At 42.4% G+C, this 21,776-nt stretch overlaps 1 protein-coding gene across 2 annotated transcripts in view; it reads left to right on the top strand.

Moving 5' to 3' along the window:
• MICU1 (mitochondrial calcium uptake 1) overlaps window positions 1-21,776 on the top strand; it is a 139,226-nt gene that overhangs the window by 103,199 nt on the left and 14,251 nt on the right. For both annotated transcript variants that reach the window (XM_072131114.1, XM_072131113.1), the window contains exons 9-10: window positions 6,182-6,319; window positions 14,994-15,102. In XM_072131114.1, coding sequence (XP_071987215.1) covers window positions 6,182-6,319; window positions 14,994-15,102 — 247 coding nt within the window. The remainder of the gene's footprint in view (window positions 1-6,181; window positions 6,320-14,993; window positions 15,103-21,776) is intronic.

Below are 21,776 nucleotides of genomic sequence, written 5' to 3'. Positions count from 1 at the left end.
AAAGACACATCTGAATGTTTTCTTCACTATCTGTCTTGAATTAAGAATAAACATTTCCTGTTATTTATCTTTGCCAGAATGGTGAGAGGGAGAGAATTTTTAATGCAGTTTTATGACAATTCTGCAAAATCAGAAGTTTACATACATTTCATTAGTTTTTGGTACCATTGTTCTTCACCTTTATGACTTGGGTCAAACTTTTTGGATATCCTTCCATAAGCTTCTGACAATAGTTGTTAGCAATTTGGGCCCATTTCTCCTGACAGAAATGTTTTTGAGATGCCTTGCTTTGCCCATAAATTTTCAGTAGGATTGGGATCAGGGCTTTGTGATGGGAACTCCAAAATAATGATTTTGTTATCCTTAAACCACTTTGTAACTAGTTTGGCAGTAGTTATTAACAAAAAATTGGGAAGGATCTATACTTGGCAGGTTCAAAATAGACCATCCAAAAGAGGGCTACCATTTAGGCCATATATACCATATTCAAGTATTAAAATGTAACTATTGATATACTTTATTAAAAAGTTGTAGGGAAGATTTAAAGGGGTATTCCGGGAATATGAATGTCTGACACAAAAACCCATGATGATATAACTAAATACCACAATACTCAATGTCATTAGTCACAAAATGGAGCTTAAATAATTTGATTTTATGATTTACAAAGTTTATGGCCTCTCGAAAGTAGGTGGAGTTATCACTAAGATGGCCGCCACTGGAAACTACAAGTTCCAAGATCCTTTAGTTCTCAATAACTCCTCCTACCACTTAAGCTCTGATGATATAACAGACTTTCTTGCTCTGTTACCATAGTAATGATGTGTAACTGCCATCACCACAACACCAGCCATACTGGATGCACTGCAACCAACCGACTACAGCCAAACGTAGTGGTCATCACATGACCTGCCCAGGCAGGTGTAGGACATGTGATGTGAACATGTGACCGGTGGCCATCTTCTGCCCTGCAACGGACCGCGCGGAGAAAATTAACGGACTGATTAAAGGGCCAGTAGCATTTTAATTCTTCATTACAGTCTATGTCACCAGCATTTTCTGCTAAGGGGAGCAAAATTTTAAATAACAACTAATTGCACATTAGCTTATATTTTGAGTGCCCATTTGTATATGAATTATGCTGATTCCCGGAATACCCCTTTAAAGATCTAGAGCACAGTGTATGTCAATATAGACATTTGAATGGTATTCCCAGGATACCAGAATAGAGAGTCACATACTCACCGTAGTGCGTACAGTCAGTAGAGTTTGTTATAATGTTAGACATTAAGCTCAAGTTACCCCGTGTTAATGTTCCTCACAATGGTTTTTTATCAGTAGTGCGTTTATCTAAATCACTATGTCACATGCCGGGTGCTGGTACACAGAGCGGGCTCACAAGCTGCATATTGTAAGTCTTTGCTGCATATTGCAGCCAATGCTTACCGGTAAGACCCGCAATCGGTGCCAGCGCCGAACGTGGGTGTTTCCCCGCCGATCGTCGCCGGCGAAGCTGCCACATAGGGGTCGCCATCTTGCCGAGGGTCGCCGCTCCCCGTGACGTCATCGGGGACACACAAAACTACATGTTCTATTATGAATAATTCTTGAGCCCTTTTTATATATCTGTCAACCATCCTCTTTGCTTTTTAAAGGTAGCCATAAATATTACAGAATTAGGTTGATGGTTGTAAAACTGCTGAACAAGCTATTGTTTGGGAATCTCTATGGTAATACACTTTATAGGTCATTCTGGCTACTATAAGTTTTTAAAACGTAAATGAAATCTAACAAATGAATGCCCCGTTTCTAAACCAAGCACATTTACATGCTACATTACAAGCACATTTACCGTATTTTTCAGACTATAAGGCGCCCCGGATTATAAGGCTCACCATCAATAAATGCATGCTAAAACGTCTATGTTCATATATAAGGCGCACCAGATTATAAGGCGCACCTGCTTATAAGAATGAATGAACAGCAGGGGGCAGACCTGTGCACAGTTCAAGGCAGCTGTTGTCTGTAAATACGGTTCATATATAAGGCGCACTGGACTATAAGGTGCAGCTTTAATTCCTGAGAAAAAAATTCCTGAGGTTTTTCTGTGCGACTTATAGTCCGAAAAATATGGTACATGTTATGTAGCTCCGGAAACAGAATCAGGCGACCCTGGCTCTGTCACAGAAGTTACTGCTGACTCTGTTATCTGCTGCATCCCCCCCCCCTTCCCCCCCAAAAAACCACCCCAACCTGCACTCACCTCCACCGTACCCCGTATTGTCAGGTCCATGCAGCCACCCTTGGCTTCCACAACTTCTGACCGATGGGAACACACACAAAGCTTCTGGAACAGTGCTTGCATTGTGGATGGGTGTGCGTGTCATGGGGCCGGAAAGATGTCTGCCCATATTATGGTTCATTTTGTTGATGGTATTTTGCATGGGGAAACATTGGGGCCGTGTGCTAGCCATGGAAAAAACATTGCGGTATGGTTAGCACATAGCCAGAAAATAAGGTTGTATGCGCGTAACCTAAGACTAGAGAAAATGGATGTATGTAAGTGCACATACCATTTGGCTACTATTTTTGTGTTTTGCAGTTGTCTCTAATTACTGTTGACAAGTTGGGGAATGGTTTTCCAGGATGAGTAAAGAAAAAGGGTGCCTCTATAATGCTACCTTCAGGATGATAGTTCCAATATTGATCAATGTGTGCCTTTCAAGAAACCTTGTGACATGACTAGGGATAATAGACTCCCATCTGCAGACAGCAAGTTATGAACATTTTTGCTCCTCATCAGAACAGCATAGGAAACTTTTTCCGGAAACCAATATTTACATATTCCATTCCTCAGAATTCTTAGTGGAGCATGCATAGCCTTTAAGATCATGCTCCACTGAGACATTTTACTCTTGTTGAGGACTTGCAAAGTCAAAATATGTATTATATTTTTATATGTCACCATTATTTTAATTATTATAGTTTATAAGAAATTTTAATAAGTAAAACCCTTCTTAAAGGAAATTGAGCATGATAAACCAGGGACACTTAAAAAGGACCTGTCACCCTAATAAAGTGCACTAGTGCTAAAACAAACGCCGCAGTGTTATACTGTTGTTGTTATCAGAAAACCTCCGATAACGCTAATAAATAATAATAATAATAATTCTTTATTTATATAGCGCACACAGATTACGCAGCGCTGCACAAGCATGTCAAATTGGTCCCTGTCCCCATGGGGCTCACAATCTAAACAACCTAACAGTATGTTTTGAAGTGTGGGAGGAAACCGGAGTACCCGGAGGAAACCCACGCAAACACGGAGAGAACATACAAACTCTTTGCAGATGTTGACCTGGGTGGGATTCGAACCCAGGAACCCAGTGCTGCAAGGCAGAAGTGCTACACACTCAGCCACCGTGCCGCCCATACGCTAACACTGCTGTGATGTACAGTATTAACGACGGACCACTCTCAAAGCGGTCCGGCATAATTATGATGGGGCGGGCTTGGGGGGTAGTCACCGCTGCCCTATGAAGTGAGCAGGGCGGTACAGGGTAGAGGCAGCGCCTTGGAACGCCCCTTCATGAATACGCCGGACGCTTTGTAAGTACATTGCAGTCGTGTTAGTTTAACAATGCTACGTTTGTTTTAGCACTAGGAGCTGCTTAATTTAGTAAGCTGCTCCTAGTGCACTTTTTCAGGATGACAGGTCCTCTTTATCACAGTCACGGTGCCTGGTTCTATGATTAATCTTCTTATATTTGTTATCCATGGCCTCCTCCTTTCTAAAATGAACTTTAGAATTATGCTTATGAGACAGAAGGGCTCAGAAGGGAAGGTTCCAGAACCCCATTGTGCTGCAGATTCACAGGCTGTTATACTGTACAGGAACAGTTCCCTCCCACTGTGTGAAATTACATCAGACAGTGGGGGTGAAGTGCTGAGGGATCAGGGGGGGAGTGAGACAGTGTAACAGCGTGTAAACCTAGAGAGCTTTTATGGCTCATTATTTTAAAAGTTGATTTTAGAAGGAAGTAAGTGCCTGGATCTATGAGTAAGTGTCCCCAGTTTATCAGGCCTGATTTTGATGGTAGATTGGAAATTCTGGTGTGTTGATAAAGTTTATGTTGTTGGCTTTTTTGATTGTTCTTTTTTGTTTTTTTTACTATACTCATTTTGACATTAAACTCATTCCATTATTTTAGCATTACATCCATTACCAGTAATGCTTATAAAATGCACTTGTATAGTTCTTGTCTATAAAATAATAGCGGTCCAGCTTCTATGACTTTGGTCTTAGGCATAATAGAAATTCCAGTGTTGCGCGGTGTGGAGAACTGAACTGCCAACATGACACTGACATATTACTATTCTTTGTGCAACATTAATAAAGAGCAAGTTATGCACTTTACATGAATACCTTTTTAAGAGTTGTCCGCTCTTCTCATCTCATGCGCCTACAGCTTCTCATGCCTGTGTTCGGAGGTCAATTGATTTCATTAACTTCTCTACAGAGACTGATTCCTCTGGTATTCTGTAGAATAATATGTGTTTGTTGTGGAAAGAGTAAGTGTTATCCTTACGTCAGTAACAAAATGACCTATAATTGTAAAAAATAATAAGGGGAATTGCATCAATCTTGGGTTAGTTGGGGGCTAACTTTTAGTTGCCTTTCATGTCAGCTGTAGGAAAACGCCACAAGGCTTAGGTGAGGTCTGTAGTCCCTCTACTGGACACGTTGCTCTAGACATAGGTTGTATTGTAGATTGACATGCCTTCAGTAGTGGCCATGCAGGATATTGCAGCTGTGTCCCATTCACTTATATAATATACGATACAGACCAAAAATTTAAAGACACCGTCTCATTCAAAAAGTTGTCTGAATTTAATGACTATAAAAATCCACAAAAATGTAGATCCCCACTGAAGGCATCAAAACTATGAATTAACACACATGGAATTACAAACCTAACAAAAAAGTGTGAAACAACTGAAAAAATGTCTTATATTCTAGGTTCTTCAAAGTAACCACATTTTGCTTTGACTGCTTTGCACACTCTTGACTTCTCTTGATGAGCTTCAAGAGGTAGTCACAGAAAAGGTTTCCACATCACAGGTGCCCTGTCAGGTTTACTTAGTGGGATTTCTTGCCTTATTAGTGGTGTTGTGCAGAAGTCAGGTGGATACACTGTGGATAGTCCTACTGAATAGACTGTTAGAATTTGTACTGTGGCTCGAAAAAAGCAGCTAAGTAAAGAAAAACAAGTGGCCATCATTACTTTAAGAAATTAAGGTCAGTCAGTCTTTTGAAAGTTTCCCCAAGTGCAGTTGCAAAAACCATCAAGCGCTAGAAAGAAACTGGCTTACATCCACCATGTGCGGCAGTCACCAGCCTGAGAAATCGCAGGTTAACAGCAGCTCAGCTCAGAGCCCAGGTCACTGCCGCACAGAGATCTAGCAGCAGACACATCTTTACAACAACTGGTAAGAAGAGACTGTGAGCAGAAGCCTTCATGGTAACATAGCTGCTAGGAAACCACTGCTAAGGACAGGCAACAAGCAGAAGAGATTTGTTTGGGCTAAAGAACACAAGGAAAGGACATTAGACCAGTGGAAATCTGTGATTTGGTCTGATGAGTTCAAATTTGAGATCTTTGGTTCCAACCACTGTGTCTTTGTGAGACGCAGAAAAGGTGAGCAAATGTACTCAACATGTCTGAGATGGTTTGGGGTGAGCTGGACCGCAGAGTGAAGGCAAAAGGGCCAACAAGTGCTAAGCATCTCGGGGAACGCCTTCAAGACTGTTGGAAGACCATTTCTAGTGACCTCTTGAAGCTCATCAAGAGAATGTCAAGATTGTACAAAGCAGTAATCAAAGCAAAAGGTGGCTACTTTGAAGAATCTAGAATACAAGACATATTTTTAGTGTGAATCTACAATTTTTATAGTCATGAAAATACAGAAAACTCTTTGAATGAGAAGAAGTGTCCAAAGGTTGGTCTGTATTGTGTTATTGTGTGTGTGTGTGTGTGTGTGTATATATATATTTATTATTTATAATACCTTCTTTAGAGTGAATTAATGATGCATTTTCCCTCATTGTTTTCCATCACTCGATGTAAAGTAATACATTTTGCAGTCATCATGCTGACAAGCAATTACTTTTCTCTTTTAGTTTGAGCGCCATGATCCAGTGAATGGTCGTATCACCGAGCGTCAGTTTGGCAGCATGCTCCTGGCTTATAGTGGTGTGCAATCCAAGAAACTCACTCATATGTTAAAGCAGCTCAAGAAACGTTTCAAAGATGGAGAAGTGAGTACTAGAATCCAAGAAACATGTCTGATATTCCCTTGTAGAACTAAACAATTATATTTTATTGTGTCACCTCAAAGTGGTTCTAAAGAAAATCTATCACACCAAATAAGGCTCCCCAAACCAAAATTACTGTCTTGCATGTTCTTTCACAACCATGCCTTTTATAAATCTATGCACCAGTCAATGCTTCCAGCAAAAGATTGATTAAAAAAAATATGCAGATTAGTTCGTAAAGATTTGGGTGGTGCAGACAGAACCCCTTAGGTTTGCATGTTCAGACCACTATCAGCACTCCTGCCACACTTCAGCTACGCCCTTGGCTTCAATATACTGAAATATTGAAGTATATTGTATCAGTGATCAGGCCATCAACAGTTCAAGTACCTTAGGGAGCATAAAAATGTCACCTGTCCCCAGGTCCCAAAATGCCCTGTTGATCAAAATAAAATTGATTTTAACCTGTGATGGACCCTGTAACTGAAAAATAATGAAAACATTCAGCACCCGGCAAAAAATTAAAAAATCAAACAAATCAATTTAAAAAACAAAATATTTAGATTACTTTGAAGTGCTTTGTGTGGCATTGCCAGGGCCTCTCTGGGCTTTGCCTTCAGACTATAATCTGCACCCCCCTTCACAATTGAGCTATGCCCTCCGCTTCACTATACTGTAGTGTATTGTATCAGTGATCAGACACCCGATGGATCGAGTACCGGGGGTGCCCAAAAAATAGTAAAGAAAAAGAGATGTACATAATCCCAAACATGTCTGGTATCCCAAGGTTCCAATATGCCCGGCATTTCAAAATATAATGGTTATCCCTGCAATAGATCCTGTAACAGAAAAAAAAACGTCCAAATTATCCCTTCTCCACCATTTTGGGACACTTGAGAATTTTAATAAAAACTGATCAAAAGTCATACAGTCTACAAAATGTTAGCAAGGAAAAGTTCAGCTCATCCCACAAAAAAGGACACCTTACACCGCTCCATACACTGAAATATGAAAAAGTTATCAGTGTCATAATATGGCGATACATCTTTTATCTTTTTTATGTTATGAAAACATAATAGTCCTATATAAATAATATCCTATAAATTATATCCTATGTGAATGTGTGGAGTTTGTGAGTTCTTTAAAAACTAATGAAATTGGACTACACTTCACATTTGAAATCCAAGAGAATGAATTCCCTTTTCTTGTTTAAGAAAAATTCTGAGGGTTCACAGCGGCTCCTGTGCGTTCTATTCGGTGTGCGGAACTGGTCCGTGCTCAATCGACATTGCTGTGGCATGCGTTTTGCACCGCGTAGATGGTTTGTACACCGTGGATAGGCTTATTTCTCCTTGATTGTGCAGCTGTGATTGATTTGAAGGTCAGCGTTACCATTAGTTGAGATCCCCACCCCCAATGTAGTTATAATGGGACGTAGCCTAGACCGGTGGCGGCACTTTATTATCCTTGAGGACCACTGTACATTTGAACGTCATAAAGAACGCAGTGGGGATAGTATCAGTCTCCACATTCGGTCCATCTTGGACGAACTGTTGTAATCCCCTGATGACAGATCCTGGTACTTCCAGGATCTAGAAACATGTCGGGAACAAGCTAGGGCGCACTAGGGCTAATGCAGAATATAGGGTTACTGTGGTATTGCCCTTGTTAGGACAGAAGCATTTTCCTATGGGTACAGGGAGAGATATGTATAGGGCAGTGATGGCGAACCTTTAAGAGGCCGAGTGCCCAAACTGCAAACCAAAGGCGAAGTTTCTAGTGCAAGGTGCCAACACAGCAATTTAGCCCAATAGCGCCACAATACCACTATACAAGAGACAAATAACACTTTGACATCATGAGGCCACCATTACAACCACATAAATAGCAGAATTCTGGTTATAAAGACCACTATAGAAAGGCCAACATTACCAATAATAACACTATACTAGAAGCTAATATAGTGATGAATACTGTATTACTGCCATCAGTGTCGAACTGGTGTACCTTGGGCCCACCAGAGAAAAATTTTGGGGGGCTCCTGTAGCTCCATGTATGGCTGTGTACTGCAGCTGTAGCTCCATGTATGGCTGTGTACTGTGGCTGTAGCTCCGTGTATGGCTGTGTACTGTGGCTGTAGCTCCGTGTATGGCTGTGTACTGTGGCTGTAGCTCCGTGTATGGCTGTGTACTGCGGCTGTAGCTCTTTAAGTAAAAGTTTTATTTTCTCCGAAAATAACATACACAACACAGGAGAAATGCTGCAGCATTGTGAGTTTAGGGGTAATACCCAGTCCGTCCAGTAGCCAGTATATAGACAGGGCCTCACCCCCACCTCAGTATAGAGCCAGGGCCTCACCCCCACCTCAGTATAGAAATAAGGCCTCAAACCCCCCCCCCCCCCCCACCACCACCCCAGGATAGAAATAGGGCCTCACCCCCCACCCCAGGATAGAAATAGGGCCTCACCCCCCCCCCCACCCCAATATAGACAGACAAACACAGAGGGCCTTACCAAGTGCCGGCGCGGATGCGGTGACATCACCGCCAAAGCATAGGAGCAGGCATCGGGCGCCAGGACCCCGCAGGCAGCAGGACGGGGCTAAGTAGATGTTGGCGCGCTGAGCCCCCGCAACTCCGCATGTAGTGGGACGGGGCTGCGCAGACATCAGGGCACTGGGACCCCGCAGGCAGCGGGCCGGGGCGACTCCGCATGCAATGGGACTGGGCTGCGCAGATATCAGCGCACTGGGACCCCGCGACCCCGCAGGCAGCAGGACGGGGCTAAGTAGATGTTGGCGCGCTGAGCCCCCGCGACTCCGCATGCAGTGGGACGGGGCTGCGCAGACATCAGCGCACTGGGACCCCGCAGGCAGCGGGCCGGGGCCGCGGCCGTGCAGACATCGGCGCGCTGGGACCACGAGACTCCACAGGCAGCGCGCCGTGAACGAGCAGGCAGCAGGATGCCGGGGCCGCGCAGGCAGTAGAGCGTGTGTGACCTGGCAGGCATCGGAGTTCAACGGGGCTGCGCAGGTATCGGAGCGCAGGTACCCAGCAGGTGTCGGTGCCCACTTTGATGGGATTGGGGAGATGGTACGCGTGCCAGCAGAGAGGGCTCTGCGTGCCCTCTCTGGCACGCGTGCCATAGGTTCGCCACCACTGGTATAGGGATTACTAGGTGCGGTGCTGTCATCTGTTCCTGACCTGGTGGACTCCCAATGCACATCTGCCTGAGTGTGATCCCACACCTGCATAGTCCCCAGACACTGGTAAGACCGTTTTGTGTTTTTTTTCCTCTCTCTGCGGAATTTCAATATAGGCAGTGAGTGGGTGAGTGTTGCTCTGTTGTTGGTTTTAATTATAATTTGTTGTTTTCACCCTGTGTCTTGCTGGTATAAATGGTATCTACATGATCAAAATGACCCACATAATAACGGAGAGGTGCAAAGTGCAAAGTGAAAGCCGTAAATATGAAGGAGATCAGTATAGATAACGGACACGAGACCCCTAGGACCCTGAGAGCGCAGAACCACAATAAGTGGGAAAGAGGAGAAAGCAGTCTCTACTGGAGGGAACCGAGCCATAAAAGCATGCCATAGCTGTAGGCAATGATAAACGTCCCTATCTGGAACGTCAAAAGAGGATCTAATTGCCTCCACAGAGAGAGCCTCTCTATCCACCCAAAGAAAGTAGCCTCAGATGCGGCTACTCCACGCCCAAGTAGCCGCATAAGTAAATTTGAATATATGTGTAATAAAAGTTATCAAAAAAGTGTGGGGACTTGAGGATTAGCCCTTAAAAGGGCTATCCTCACGTCCCATTGATCCACCTACCACCCAATCTACCTTTATAGGTAGATTTGTGGTGGTAGGTTTCCTTTAAAGCCTCGTGAATCAAAAGACCCTTATGGTCGTATCTCCATGATACTCTTTTAGCCCCTATCACTCTGTGATGATCAGTGTAATATTCCAGAGTGTGGGCGGGGACTCTCTAAGCAGGCACATTATGATCCCTCTGTGCTGTGAGATGCTGTGTGCTGACAACCAAAATTGTGTACTCCAGGACTGATAGAGACTGATCAGAATTATATCTGTTAAATTCTGTATTTTTGTTAATAACATTGAATTATTACAGAATGTGTTATTTTGTTATCTTGAGTACATTTAAGAAACTTGTCTTCATGGGAGGAATAGCCCTTTAAGATTCTACTGAAATATCTTGAGCGGCTTCTTATGTGTTCTGAGTTTCAGACAATTTTATATTGAAAGGAACTTTCATCAGGTCCTATTCCTATTCTTAACTATAATAGATGACCTTGCAATTTTGGCTCAGATGCAGCAAAATTGATTTAATTAATCAATGAAAATAGCAGACACTGAATGTTAATGACCCGTGAAAAGTCAGCTACACATTGATGCTGTAGATAGGAGGTAGATCCAGGCTTTGCTGTGTCTAACCCTACCTTTTCAGTCTATGTAACATCCCTCCAGCTGCTGTTGTCACCACAAGTCTCTCTGAGATCTCATACAAGTGCAATGACCTGGTTACTCCCCGGACTTGTGCAGTACAGAGGTTTACTGAGCACAGGGTCATCATAGTGCACCTCACTGCACTTCACATGTCATGGGGTACAAGGCAACATTACACACACAAGATGTGAAGTGGTGACTACCGTGATCCCGAAGGAATGTAATTCCAGACCAGAAGGTTCATGGGGTTGGACAACAACACTGCCTTTCCTACGTTATTTTACGTTATTGGCACACAGTGTTGGCCACTTGCAAAATTGATTTTATTAATGTAACGGCACCTAAGAATTGCAGTATAATATTCAGCCTGAAAGAAACGGATATATAGTTGTACCAGGTCATAAATCCATCAATTGATCAATAATAGGCTATCAATAATAGAGTATAAGAAAAACAGTTCATAACATACACCTCTCCAAAAAAATAAAGGGAACACCCAAATAACACATCTCTCTGAATGAATAACTCTGAATCAATGAAATATTCTCATTGAATACATTGTTCTGTACAAAGTTCAATGTGCTGACAACTAAATCACAAAAAAATCATAAATGGAAATCTAATTTATTAACCAATGGAGGGTGGATTTGGAGTCGCCCACAAAATCAAAGAGGAACAACACACTACAGGCGGATCCAACTTTGATGTAATGTCCCTCGAACAAGACAAAATGAGACTCGGTATTGTGTGTGGCCATGTGCCTGTATGACCTCACTCCAACATCTGGGCATCTTCCGGATTAAGTCGTGGAAGGGTCTTCTGAGGGATCTCCTCCCAGACCTGGACTAAAGCATACGCTAACTCCTGGATAGTCTGTGGTGCAACGTGACGTTGGTTGATCAAGCAAGACATGTCCCAGATTCAGGTTTGGGGAACAAGCAGGCCAGTCCATAGCCTCAATGCCTTCATCTTGCAGGAACTGCTGCCACGCTCCAGCCACATGAGGTCTAACATTGTTCTGCACTGGTGTACTGGCCTGTCTCCTGGTAGTGCCTCCAGCCTCTGGTCACTATATTGACAGACATGGTTGACCTTCTTGCCATAACTCGCATTGATGTGCAATCTTGAATGAGCTTCACTACCTGAGACACTTGTGTGGTTTGCCAAAGTGTTGCATGGAGGTCATACAGGGATGTGGAGGCCACACACAATACTGACCCACACACAATACGGACCCTCATTTTGTCTTGTTTGCATCAAAGTTAGATTAGTAGTGTGTTTTTCCACTTTAATTTTGTGGGTGACTCCAAATCCAGACCTCTGTCAGTTAACAAATTTGATTACAATTGATGATTTTTTTTGTGGTCAGCACATTCAGCTTTGTACAGAACAAAGTATTCAGTGAACATATTTAATTCATTTAGATCTAAAAATGTGTCATTTGAGCATTCCCTTTATTTTTTTGAGCAGTGTATATCTGATGTTTTCCACAACTATCAGTAGCTATTTAGTGTTAAAAGGATATAATAGACGAGGAATACCTTGCAGCCGGGAGTCACACAGCTTGTGTGTTGTGTACTATTTATGATCAGCAGTTGTCCTGCTCATGTAAGATTGCTGCGCTCCCCTTAAGGCCTAGTGTTACAAGACCAATAGAATTCAGGAATCCCATTAACACCGCTCTATAACTCTTCCATTCCATCTGAAGTAGTTCATTCTGAGCCAGTTTGCTGAAAAGCCTGCTGAAGCTAACCTTTCTTATCTGACATTACAGCTCTCCAGATTACTATTTATGGAGTAGGAAATGGCATTTGCAAATATAATTAGTTCAATGTTCACTGTAAATCTTTTCTTTTTCTGTTAATGATCTCAACTCTGCGTTAACATGATGTAGTTGTCTGCGCAGAACAGCATGACACAGCTTTTCTGAGAACTAGTTCATCAAAGGAGTGGACATGGGGGATGATCCACATTATTAAACATTGAATACTTCCAATTACATAATAGCAATTTCCTCACATCAGCAGGGTGGCCCATTGAAAATGGAAGGTTTCTACATCTCTAATTACAAATATTTTATAAGCAACTTATTAAAATGGTATTAAACTACAAATATTTTGAGAATATTTAGAAAAATCAGACCTACTGTAATAATAATATTTTTCTTCTGCAAATTTTTAAATCCCCGTAAGTGGTTTAGTGTCCTCAATCATGATGTACGGTATGTGCTTAGCATATACCTGGACTGTAAATGGAGCCATAGTCTTTGTCTCAATCTGGCCAGTATGCATTGTATACTGTGCAAAAATCTGGATGGGTAGACAGAGCAAGCCACGACCTTCCATGCTGCTGCCTATGTCTGAGTGATGTTTGCACTCAGCAGAGGCCATTGAAGTCTATCGAGAGTAGTATTACTCCATCCTCCTGGCCTCCGATGAGGGTACACTTTGGGAGGACCAGAGTGATGTCACTGTTTAAATTAGGACAGTGTCATCATTGGATAAACACCCTGGACATTTACAACAATCAATTACTGGCTGTTTTTGGTTAATATATCCCACTGTATGTGTGCTTTCCGTACTTTTTAAGAACCTGTCGGGAATCCTTCCAATTTGTCCTTTCAATGTAAAGAAAGACTAAAATGTGAATGCAGCCTTAGGCTGGATTCACACTACCATTGCCTGCCGTACCGTAGCACGGCGGGCACGCGAGGAGAGGAGGTACGGTACGATGCTGCATGTGCGTTGCACCGTACCGCTCCCGTAGGGCGGCGTGCGCCCATTGCCGTCAATGGGGGACATATGTCGGCCGTATATACTTCCCCTATGCGGCAGTGTGAACGTAGCCTTACCCTGTTTTTCCAGCTTCTGAGTACATTGCATTTTGTATTAAATGGTGCCACTAAAATGGCCCTCTATTAACCAGTTGTTCTGAAGTAATGTATATTATAAGTAAACAAAAACTTAAAATTACTAAATTGTTTTTAACAAAAAACTATCTAGGAGGCACATCATATGCAAGGTATCCTAAAGCAGTAAAAATCCAAGCTGTACAGAGAGACATTTAGTGTTGGGTATTAACAAGTACAAGACTTTATGTAGCATATATTATTATCTTGCACATGTGGTGGTATCGTGACAATGCATCATTCAAAAAGGTGTAATGTTTCTTTGTAGAGACTATTTTTTAGTGTGTAAAATCTAAATTGAGCTTGATCACTGACCTTCAAATATGTACAAAAGATATTAATTTGCTGTGAGTTAAATGGGTATTCCCAGGAAGGATATGTACTCAGGATAACAAAATAACACATTCTCTAATTCACTGTTACAATGCAATATTTTTGTTAATAAGTCCAACAAGTCTCTATCAGTCCTGCTGTACATAATTTCAGTTGTCCCTAGACACGACCCTTTAACTTCTGACTTAGGATACCATCTTGGATTCCTGTGTGCCTCCATGCTCCTTATTTTCTGTGTCTCTGCTCTGTGCCTGTAGCTCTGCCCCCTGCAGTACAGCACTGAGCTCATAGACACTCACTGATTCAATTCCTGCCAACAAACAGCACATGGTGAGGAAACAGAAGCTGCAAACTACAAACTCCAGGCAGGTAAGAGATCCGGGGAAAGAGGGAGGCAGGCACATATCTGTGAGAACAGTGTGACAGTGTAAAGGTCTGTCAGCCTCTCTCTGTCATGCCTCTGTGTAATCCTCTCATGTATCTCATCTCTGATCTGTCTCATCCCTTCCTATGTGTCAGTGTATTAGTACAATGTCAGAAGCCAGATGAAAGTGTATTTACATGTGTACCCTGATAATTTAACCACATTGTCACCCCACAGAACTAGATGGATCAAAATGTGTCTGCTTAGAATGGGCCCGCCCACACCCTGGGATTTTGCACTGACCAGCCTAGAGAGTGATAGGAGCTAAAACAGCTATAGAATTGAGTAAAATTTATAAAGTAAGGGGTAAAAATGATCTTTATTGTGTAAACATAACTAGGGGGTTGAGATTTGAGAATTTTCTTTTTTGGGAAAACCCCTTGAAGGAGAACATTCTTAAATGAACCGTTATATACTCGTCCTGAAAATAATGAAAATAATTTTACGTAATAAATGCTGTTATTTTGTCTGTTTGACAAGTGTTGAAATCAGTTGATGAAGAAAATAACTGTATTAAAATCCCACCGACCTTTTTGTGTTCCAGGGCTTAGCCTTTGAGGAAGTAGAAAACTTCTTCACTTTCCTGAAGAACATTAATGACGTGGACACAGCCCTGAGCTTTTACCACATGGCAGGAGCTTCACTCGATAAAGGTATGTGAAATCTGTTTTAAATAATTTGGACGACAGATCGTTTATTTCTATGTCCTTCTCTAACGTCATGTTGATATCACTATCCCTTGCTAGCAGGTGTAAGGTGATGTAAACCTGGCTGAAGCTGACCATACTACACATAAGTTGGCAGAGTCACTGGACTACATTTGGAATGGACAGTAGTCTAATGTATATGGTTGCTCCAGGCAGTCACCCAGTGGCAGATGTTAGGGCAAATAAGAATCAGGCATGCGCCATCCTTAGATCACAAAGAGGATTCTATTGCTGGAAAGCATGTAAGATTGGACTAGGAGTTTTAAAAACAAAGCATAAATGCTTTTTTAGGGACTTGACTTCATTGTCCGTTATTGGTGACTCATCATCTAATTTTTTGGTTGAATCTTTAAAAAAAAAAGTATTGTTCTAGCTGCACTAACTTGCAGAACTAGGAGCTGAATGTTAAAGTCAGTCATATATGAGTTATAAAGTAGATATATGTAAAGTAGTTCTACTGTCTATCGATCTAGGGCAGTGGAGGCGAACCTATGGCACGGGTGCTAGAGGTGGGCACTCAGGCTGTTGCCCCAGCACAGAATTTACCAGACAGGACTTGAGGGATCCTCCTGCAAGCCCAGGTAGCCCAAAACGTGAAGCATCTTGGTCTACTTGAGACTGCTGGAAGAGAGGGAGAGGACATGGCCAGATTATCATTGGAGCCATTGAAGCTCCTGCTCTTGGCCCCACAATTTTTCATGTTCAGGGAAGCTCCAATGGCAATCTGAATTTTCCCACCTTCTGTCAACGATATTGGAGTCGTCAGGACCCTTGAAAGCTGTGCTACAGCACGGAGCAAGAAGATATTAATAATTTAATGCTAGAATTGCCGTGTTGGCACTTTGCAATAAATAAGTGGGTCTGGTTTGCATTTTGGGCTCTCGCTCTCTAAAAGGTTCGCCATCACTGATCTAGGGGATTACAAGCTAAAGGGTGGGTATCTGACCTCAAGCAATGCGGAGAAGGGAGTCCCATTTTCTCACTAGTTTATAGAGCAACAGGTCAAGTGTGTGTTCTGCCATTCCATTCAATTGTATGTCGGAAATGGTGCACTTGAAATTTCGGCATTCCCGTTCGCTGTCTATGTGCTGGAAATAGCCGAACAGTGTGGTTGGCTATTTTTGACACTCCCCTACAATTGCATGCCCATTAGTAGTACCCCCACTTTTGCATAGGGGAGAACTTTACATTAAGGGAAATCTACCATCAAAATCAAGCATGATGAACCAGAGACACTTACTCATAGATCCAGGCCCTATGGCTGTGGTAATCGTCTTGTATTTGTTTTACTTCTAAAATTTTCAGTTTAAAAGTAAAGTTTTTAAAGGAAGCAGAGAGGAAGAAAACAAGAACCTGTGGACAGTAGAGTAGAATTACTTCACCATGAAGAACAGTAGTCTGGCCCTGATTTCCATTGCTGTCTGTGGATATGGTAGTTCTCCTTTTACGATACTGAACAATGTGTGAGAAAGTGAGAGGTGTTGTGTGGGAAAACCGCTATCTGTCCTACAGGCAGATGAAGGGTGTGTGGTAAAAGCCCTGGGTTTGTCTGCAGTAACCCAAGGGTTAATGCAGACATGATAAGCAGGAATAGTCTGTTTTGTCTGTGTTGGCCTAGCTAACACAGACACATTTGTAATGTCCGTACTGGGCCTGCTTATTATGGAGTAGGGGTAGGCTGGTAGTGGGACTCCTACTCCACCCGGGCTTCGGTCCTGGGCTTTTGTATAGCCCACAGGTGCAGGTCACAGGCCTCGTTAGGGTCTGATTTAGTCTGCAGGCCAGAAGCAGTAGGAGAGGCCCTACCTGGAGAGCTGAAAGCGTGATTGCATTCTCACAGCAAAGGTAACTGAGGGTCTCCTGTCTTGCTGCTGGCCAAGAGCGTGTGCCAGGCAGCCTGGTACCCGGATAGCTAGGGTCCGACAATTGTATTAGACAGCGCCTAGCCGGGCAGGAATTACTTTTGTAATGTTTTTGCATGTGCCTAAACCAAGGCTGAATTTGTGTTCTGTTTTGCAAGTGTGAATAAACACTTAAGTTGGACTTTTAAACCTGCGTGTGTCACTGCTTCCTGCACTGCTACCTGTCAACTACCAGAGCAATTCCCCACACATGTTACTATGTTGCCTTATTAAAACAGGAATGTAAAAAGTCTTACAATATTACAATCTTGTATCTAGCTTGTTAATGTAGGCATTAACAAATAACCACCCTCCATGTTTGTCTGTGTGCTTAGTATAGTACTGCCAAAATCTGTAGTTCAACCTTTCTTGTTCGGTAACCATAGTATTATTATGACTAGGAAACATGAATTTACTCTTGTAAGCACAGCTGTTAAAAAATGGGGAAATTAACATTTTCCTCTATAGAAAAAATGAGTACAAATAAGAGTGCATGCATCTTTTATTCTGCTATTCAGTGATTTCTCAGCATTGTTTGACTCCTAGGACAGTAACAGGTGGTAAGTGAGGACTGTTGATATCTGTAAGACTGGAACCTGAAACCCAAACACTGTTATTGCTGCATCATACTGCACTTTTACCTAGACAAGGGTATGTTTAGAGCATCGCACAATGTAGTCACTGCTTACCTTACCTGGGACATTATTTTGACTCCCTTCTTGGTCTGTATATTTCATGTCACCTATGCATTGGGCAGCACAAGGTCTTAATTCTGAAAGTCATTGCTTCTGCCCTATAAAATAATGACATATGATAAATGTGCATGTTAAGCACTTGTTTTCACAGTTATAACAGGAACAGGTATAAATCTAAACTTTACACTCCCACAGTGATCATCTATCCATCTGCTTAGCATCTTTTACATTTTGCGACTTGTGCTCCAGGATTTAATAGTACCCATAAATAATAATAGGATCTGTTCAAGGCAAAAGACGAGGCTTTCATCTAAACATCCTTGGCATCGCATTATTTAGGCCAGCAGAATAAAGGAGCTACAGCGTGAGCCGCTCATGATTATTTGGTTGTTATATGTCTATATGTCCTGCAAACCAGAAGATGCACAAAACTGGGCTGATTGCTTTAGTCTAGGAAATACATTTTTGCTTTATTAAATCACCACATGTGTTATGTTTAGACACATGCACATTAAAAAGGAGGTTTGGTATGTTTTTCCCTGTCCTTTCCCTGTTGTAAATAATGGGGGGAATTTGTCATACGGGGTGCTGGGTGTATGATGCAATCCCACCCCTCCACCCCACTGGATACAACAGGAGGCTCTGGCCTATTGATGTATTTGACGGCCATCTGCTATGGCATACAATTGTACTCCAAGTCCAGCCTGGGGTTGAATTTTGTTATTACCTAAACACGTTCGGGTCTGAATGGGGACAGCCTACAGCTAGTGCGGAGACGTGGGTGAGAAACACTTGGCGACAGCCCGCTCCACCACTTGGCTTGTACGCCAGATGTCCCCAAATGAATCTATCACCTCTCCTGTGTCTTTATAAAAGCAGGTAAAGATTTGTCTTATTAATGATCTTAAAAATAAAGAATTTCTTAAGTTGTTTGGTGATTATAACCTAAAGTTTACATTACAATGAAGAGATAATCCAGTATAAGGCTACTTGCACACGACCATCATGGGGGCATATTAACGGCCACAAGCTTGCGGCGATACGGTGCCACACACCTAACCGCACATGGGGAAAAAATAGAACATTTTCTATCTTTCCCCGTGTGCACGGCCGTGCATCTCTATAGAGAGGGGAGGGTTGCGCAGCGCTCCCCCCTCCTCCCCTCCACCGTGGGTCCTATATGCCAACCTGGCTATGGACGGGCAAGCATACATTCATGTGGCTGTAGCCTTAAACATTAAATAAAAAACAAAAAAAAGTACAGCTGCCGCACACTGGCCCATTGGTTGTGTCTGGTTTTGCAGCTCAGCATGGTAGAAATGAATGTATTCATGATTCTACTATATGGCTCCTCAAGGTACATGACATCAATATAGAAGAGTTTCATCTGATTTTTATTTCTTTTGAGCTATCAATGATGCTTGGAAACACTTGCATTTAAGTTTTATGGCTGCTGTATTACATATCCATGCTACACTGTTCACTCTCTGTGTATAGGCTGCACTCATAGTGTTCTTTGGCTACATGTTTATAATACTACTGTAAACTACTGCCTGTCACCTTATTCCTGAAGGGCGTGAACCCATAAGACCCATTTGTACACATTTTTTTTCTTTTTGCAAGCTGAGTTCTCTCCTGTCTCCCTGGATAAACATGTTCTGAGAAATACTTTCCCATGCTTACATTGCTGCCTGTCTAGTCCTGGACAACATCCAAGGAGAGCTCCTTTCCTTTATAGCTTATAGCATAAATTATAAAGTTGCAGCACTGAGTGTAGCAGCTCTGGCAAGCATCCTTATCTACAGCACTCCAGGGAGAAGAAGCAACTCTCATCGTGGATGAAGCTAGACAATTTTTTAAATTAGCAGTGAAAATACTGCAGTATCACTACCCCATTAGATGGAGAGAAATGCCGGTTACAGTACTGTATATAAATAATGTAACTACTTGTAAACATTTTCTAAAGCATGATACTCTATTTAGATACAGTACATCCTCTGTCAAGTTCATTGGAAGGTTCTGTTCACAATTTACCTCTGGTGGGTAGTCTGGGAACATAAACCCACAAACTCGGCTCACATGGCCCAGAAGGTGCACGGGTCTCCAGCTCGAAGCAGGTGCTAAACACGGTAGAAAAACGATGCATACAAGTCTTTTTTTATTGTGATTTTAAAAAGCCCATAGTGCACAGAGAATACAGGCCTTACTCCGATGTGTTTCGACGAAACATAGTCATAATCATGGTATCCTGGAACAGAAACACAGGCATCCAGCATATTCCTAGAGAGTATCCTTTTGGCATATATTGGGCCACTACACATTATAATCCTTTTTTTTAATTGTACATGGAGCCAGAGCTGGAGGAGATAGGAGAGGACCTGCTGAGGAGGGCGTTGGAAGGTGAGTACACTTTTTTTTTTTTACAGGAGTTAAACCTTAGGGGGTCTGATCTCTTACTATTACTACATACTACTGTATTACAGTATGCTGTGAATATGCTGCTCCAGTATTACAATATGTCACAGGCTATGGGGGCCTTCAAAAGGCTCTCAGCTGTCATGGCAACCATTCAGGCAAAGGCTGAAGATGGCAGAATCATATGCTTCACGGTTAGGTACAGGAACTTGCAGGTTAACTGCCTCGACCGATGACATCACCGACCACGGCAGTCGGTTAGTTGTTTACTATAATACACCTGCTGCGTATAGAGCCCCTTTACGACAGGCCAATGTACAACAATTAGAGCAGCATAAGTTGGGCCTATTTGATTTGGGCCCAAACCAAATATTTTTAGGAGTTTGACGAAGCTTCTACGAATCAAACCTTGAATGATTTGCATATCTTTAACCTACAAATTAAAAACACCCCCCTCATCACATGCTTCCAAAAAAGCTCCACCTTGTAACAGGATACATGACTTGTACTTTATCCTTCTTGCTGTCCATCTTTCAGACTTATGAACTCTCTTCTCTTAAAGGAAACCTACCACTGCTTGCATGATGAAATCATGCAAGCAGACCACCCTGTAGGCTACTTAATGCTGATGCCGGCACATAGTTTAGTTAGGCTCAGCGAACTTTAGTTGAGCTAAAAAAAACTATTTTCTTACATATGTAAATGAGCCCTCCGGTGCTACCCCACGTCACCTTCGGGCTGGCGATGGCTTCCGATGTTTAATTATTCCAGCCAACTTCAAATTACCCTCCTCTTTCAGATGCCGAGAGCCGTGACGTCACCAAGCTCTCGGCACTTATCGCGCATGCGCAAACACTAAGTCTCGGACAGCCGGCCGGCGATAGGTGCCGAGAGCTTGGTGACGTCACGGCTCTCGGCACCTGAAGGAGGGGGGTAATTTGAAGTTGGCTGGAATAATTAAACATCGGAAGCCATCGCCAGCCCGAAGGTGACGTAGGGTAGCACCGGAGGGCTCACTTACATATGTAAGAAAATAGTTTTTTTAGCTCAACTAAAGTTCCCCGAGCCTAACTAAACTATGTGCCGGCGTCAGCATTAAGTAGCCTACAGGGTGGTCTGCTCGCATGATTTCATCATGCAAGCAGTGGTAGGTTTCCTTTAAGCAAGAGACGGTATTTTACAGAAGAAGACCATGAAAATTAAAATGGTGGTGTGAACATTGCTCGAATTTTTTGTGAATTTTTTTTAATTTGGTCTTTCTAAATTTGAGAATAACCTCTGATCCCATGAAGCAGATACAAATCTGCAGATGTTACAAAAAAGCATGTGCACCATTGTCTACAGCATGTTTACTGCATTAATATTGACTTTACTCATAAATCTAGGAAACTGGTTATACAGATGGTGAGAATAGCTCTACAGCTGACATGCAACTTTTCTATTCGATTTGCAGACTGCTGAACAAGCTCATAAATTGAAATAACCTTAGAATAGTTTGTTAGTATGCGCTGAATAAAGCTCGGTAATTTTACAGGCTGGGGTAATTCCGACAAACAAACCTTACAGAGATGGTTGTGGCCAGTACAATCTGCCAATGAAAGGATTGTGT

This window comes from Engystomops pustulosus, chromosome 11, assembly GCF_040894005.1.
Source record: "Engystomops pustulosus chromosome 11, aEngPut4.maternal, whole genome shotgun sequence".
NCBI classification, from domain to species: Eukaryota; Metazoa; Chordata; class Amphibia; order Anura; family Leptodactylidae; genus Engystomops; species Engystomops pustulosus.
The sequence above is the reverse complement of the archived record's forward strand: the minus strand, read 5'-3'. Positions and strand labels throughout refer to the sequence as shown.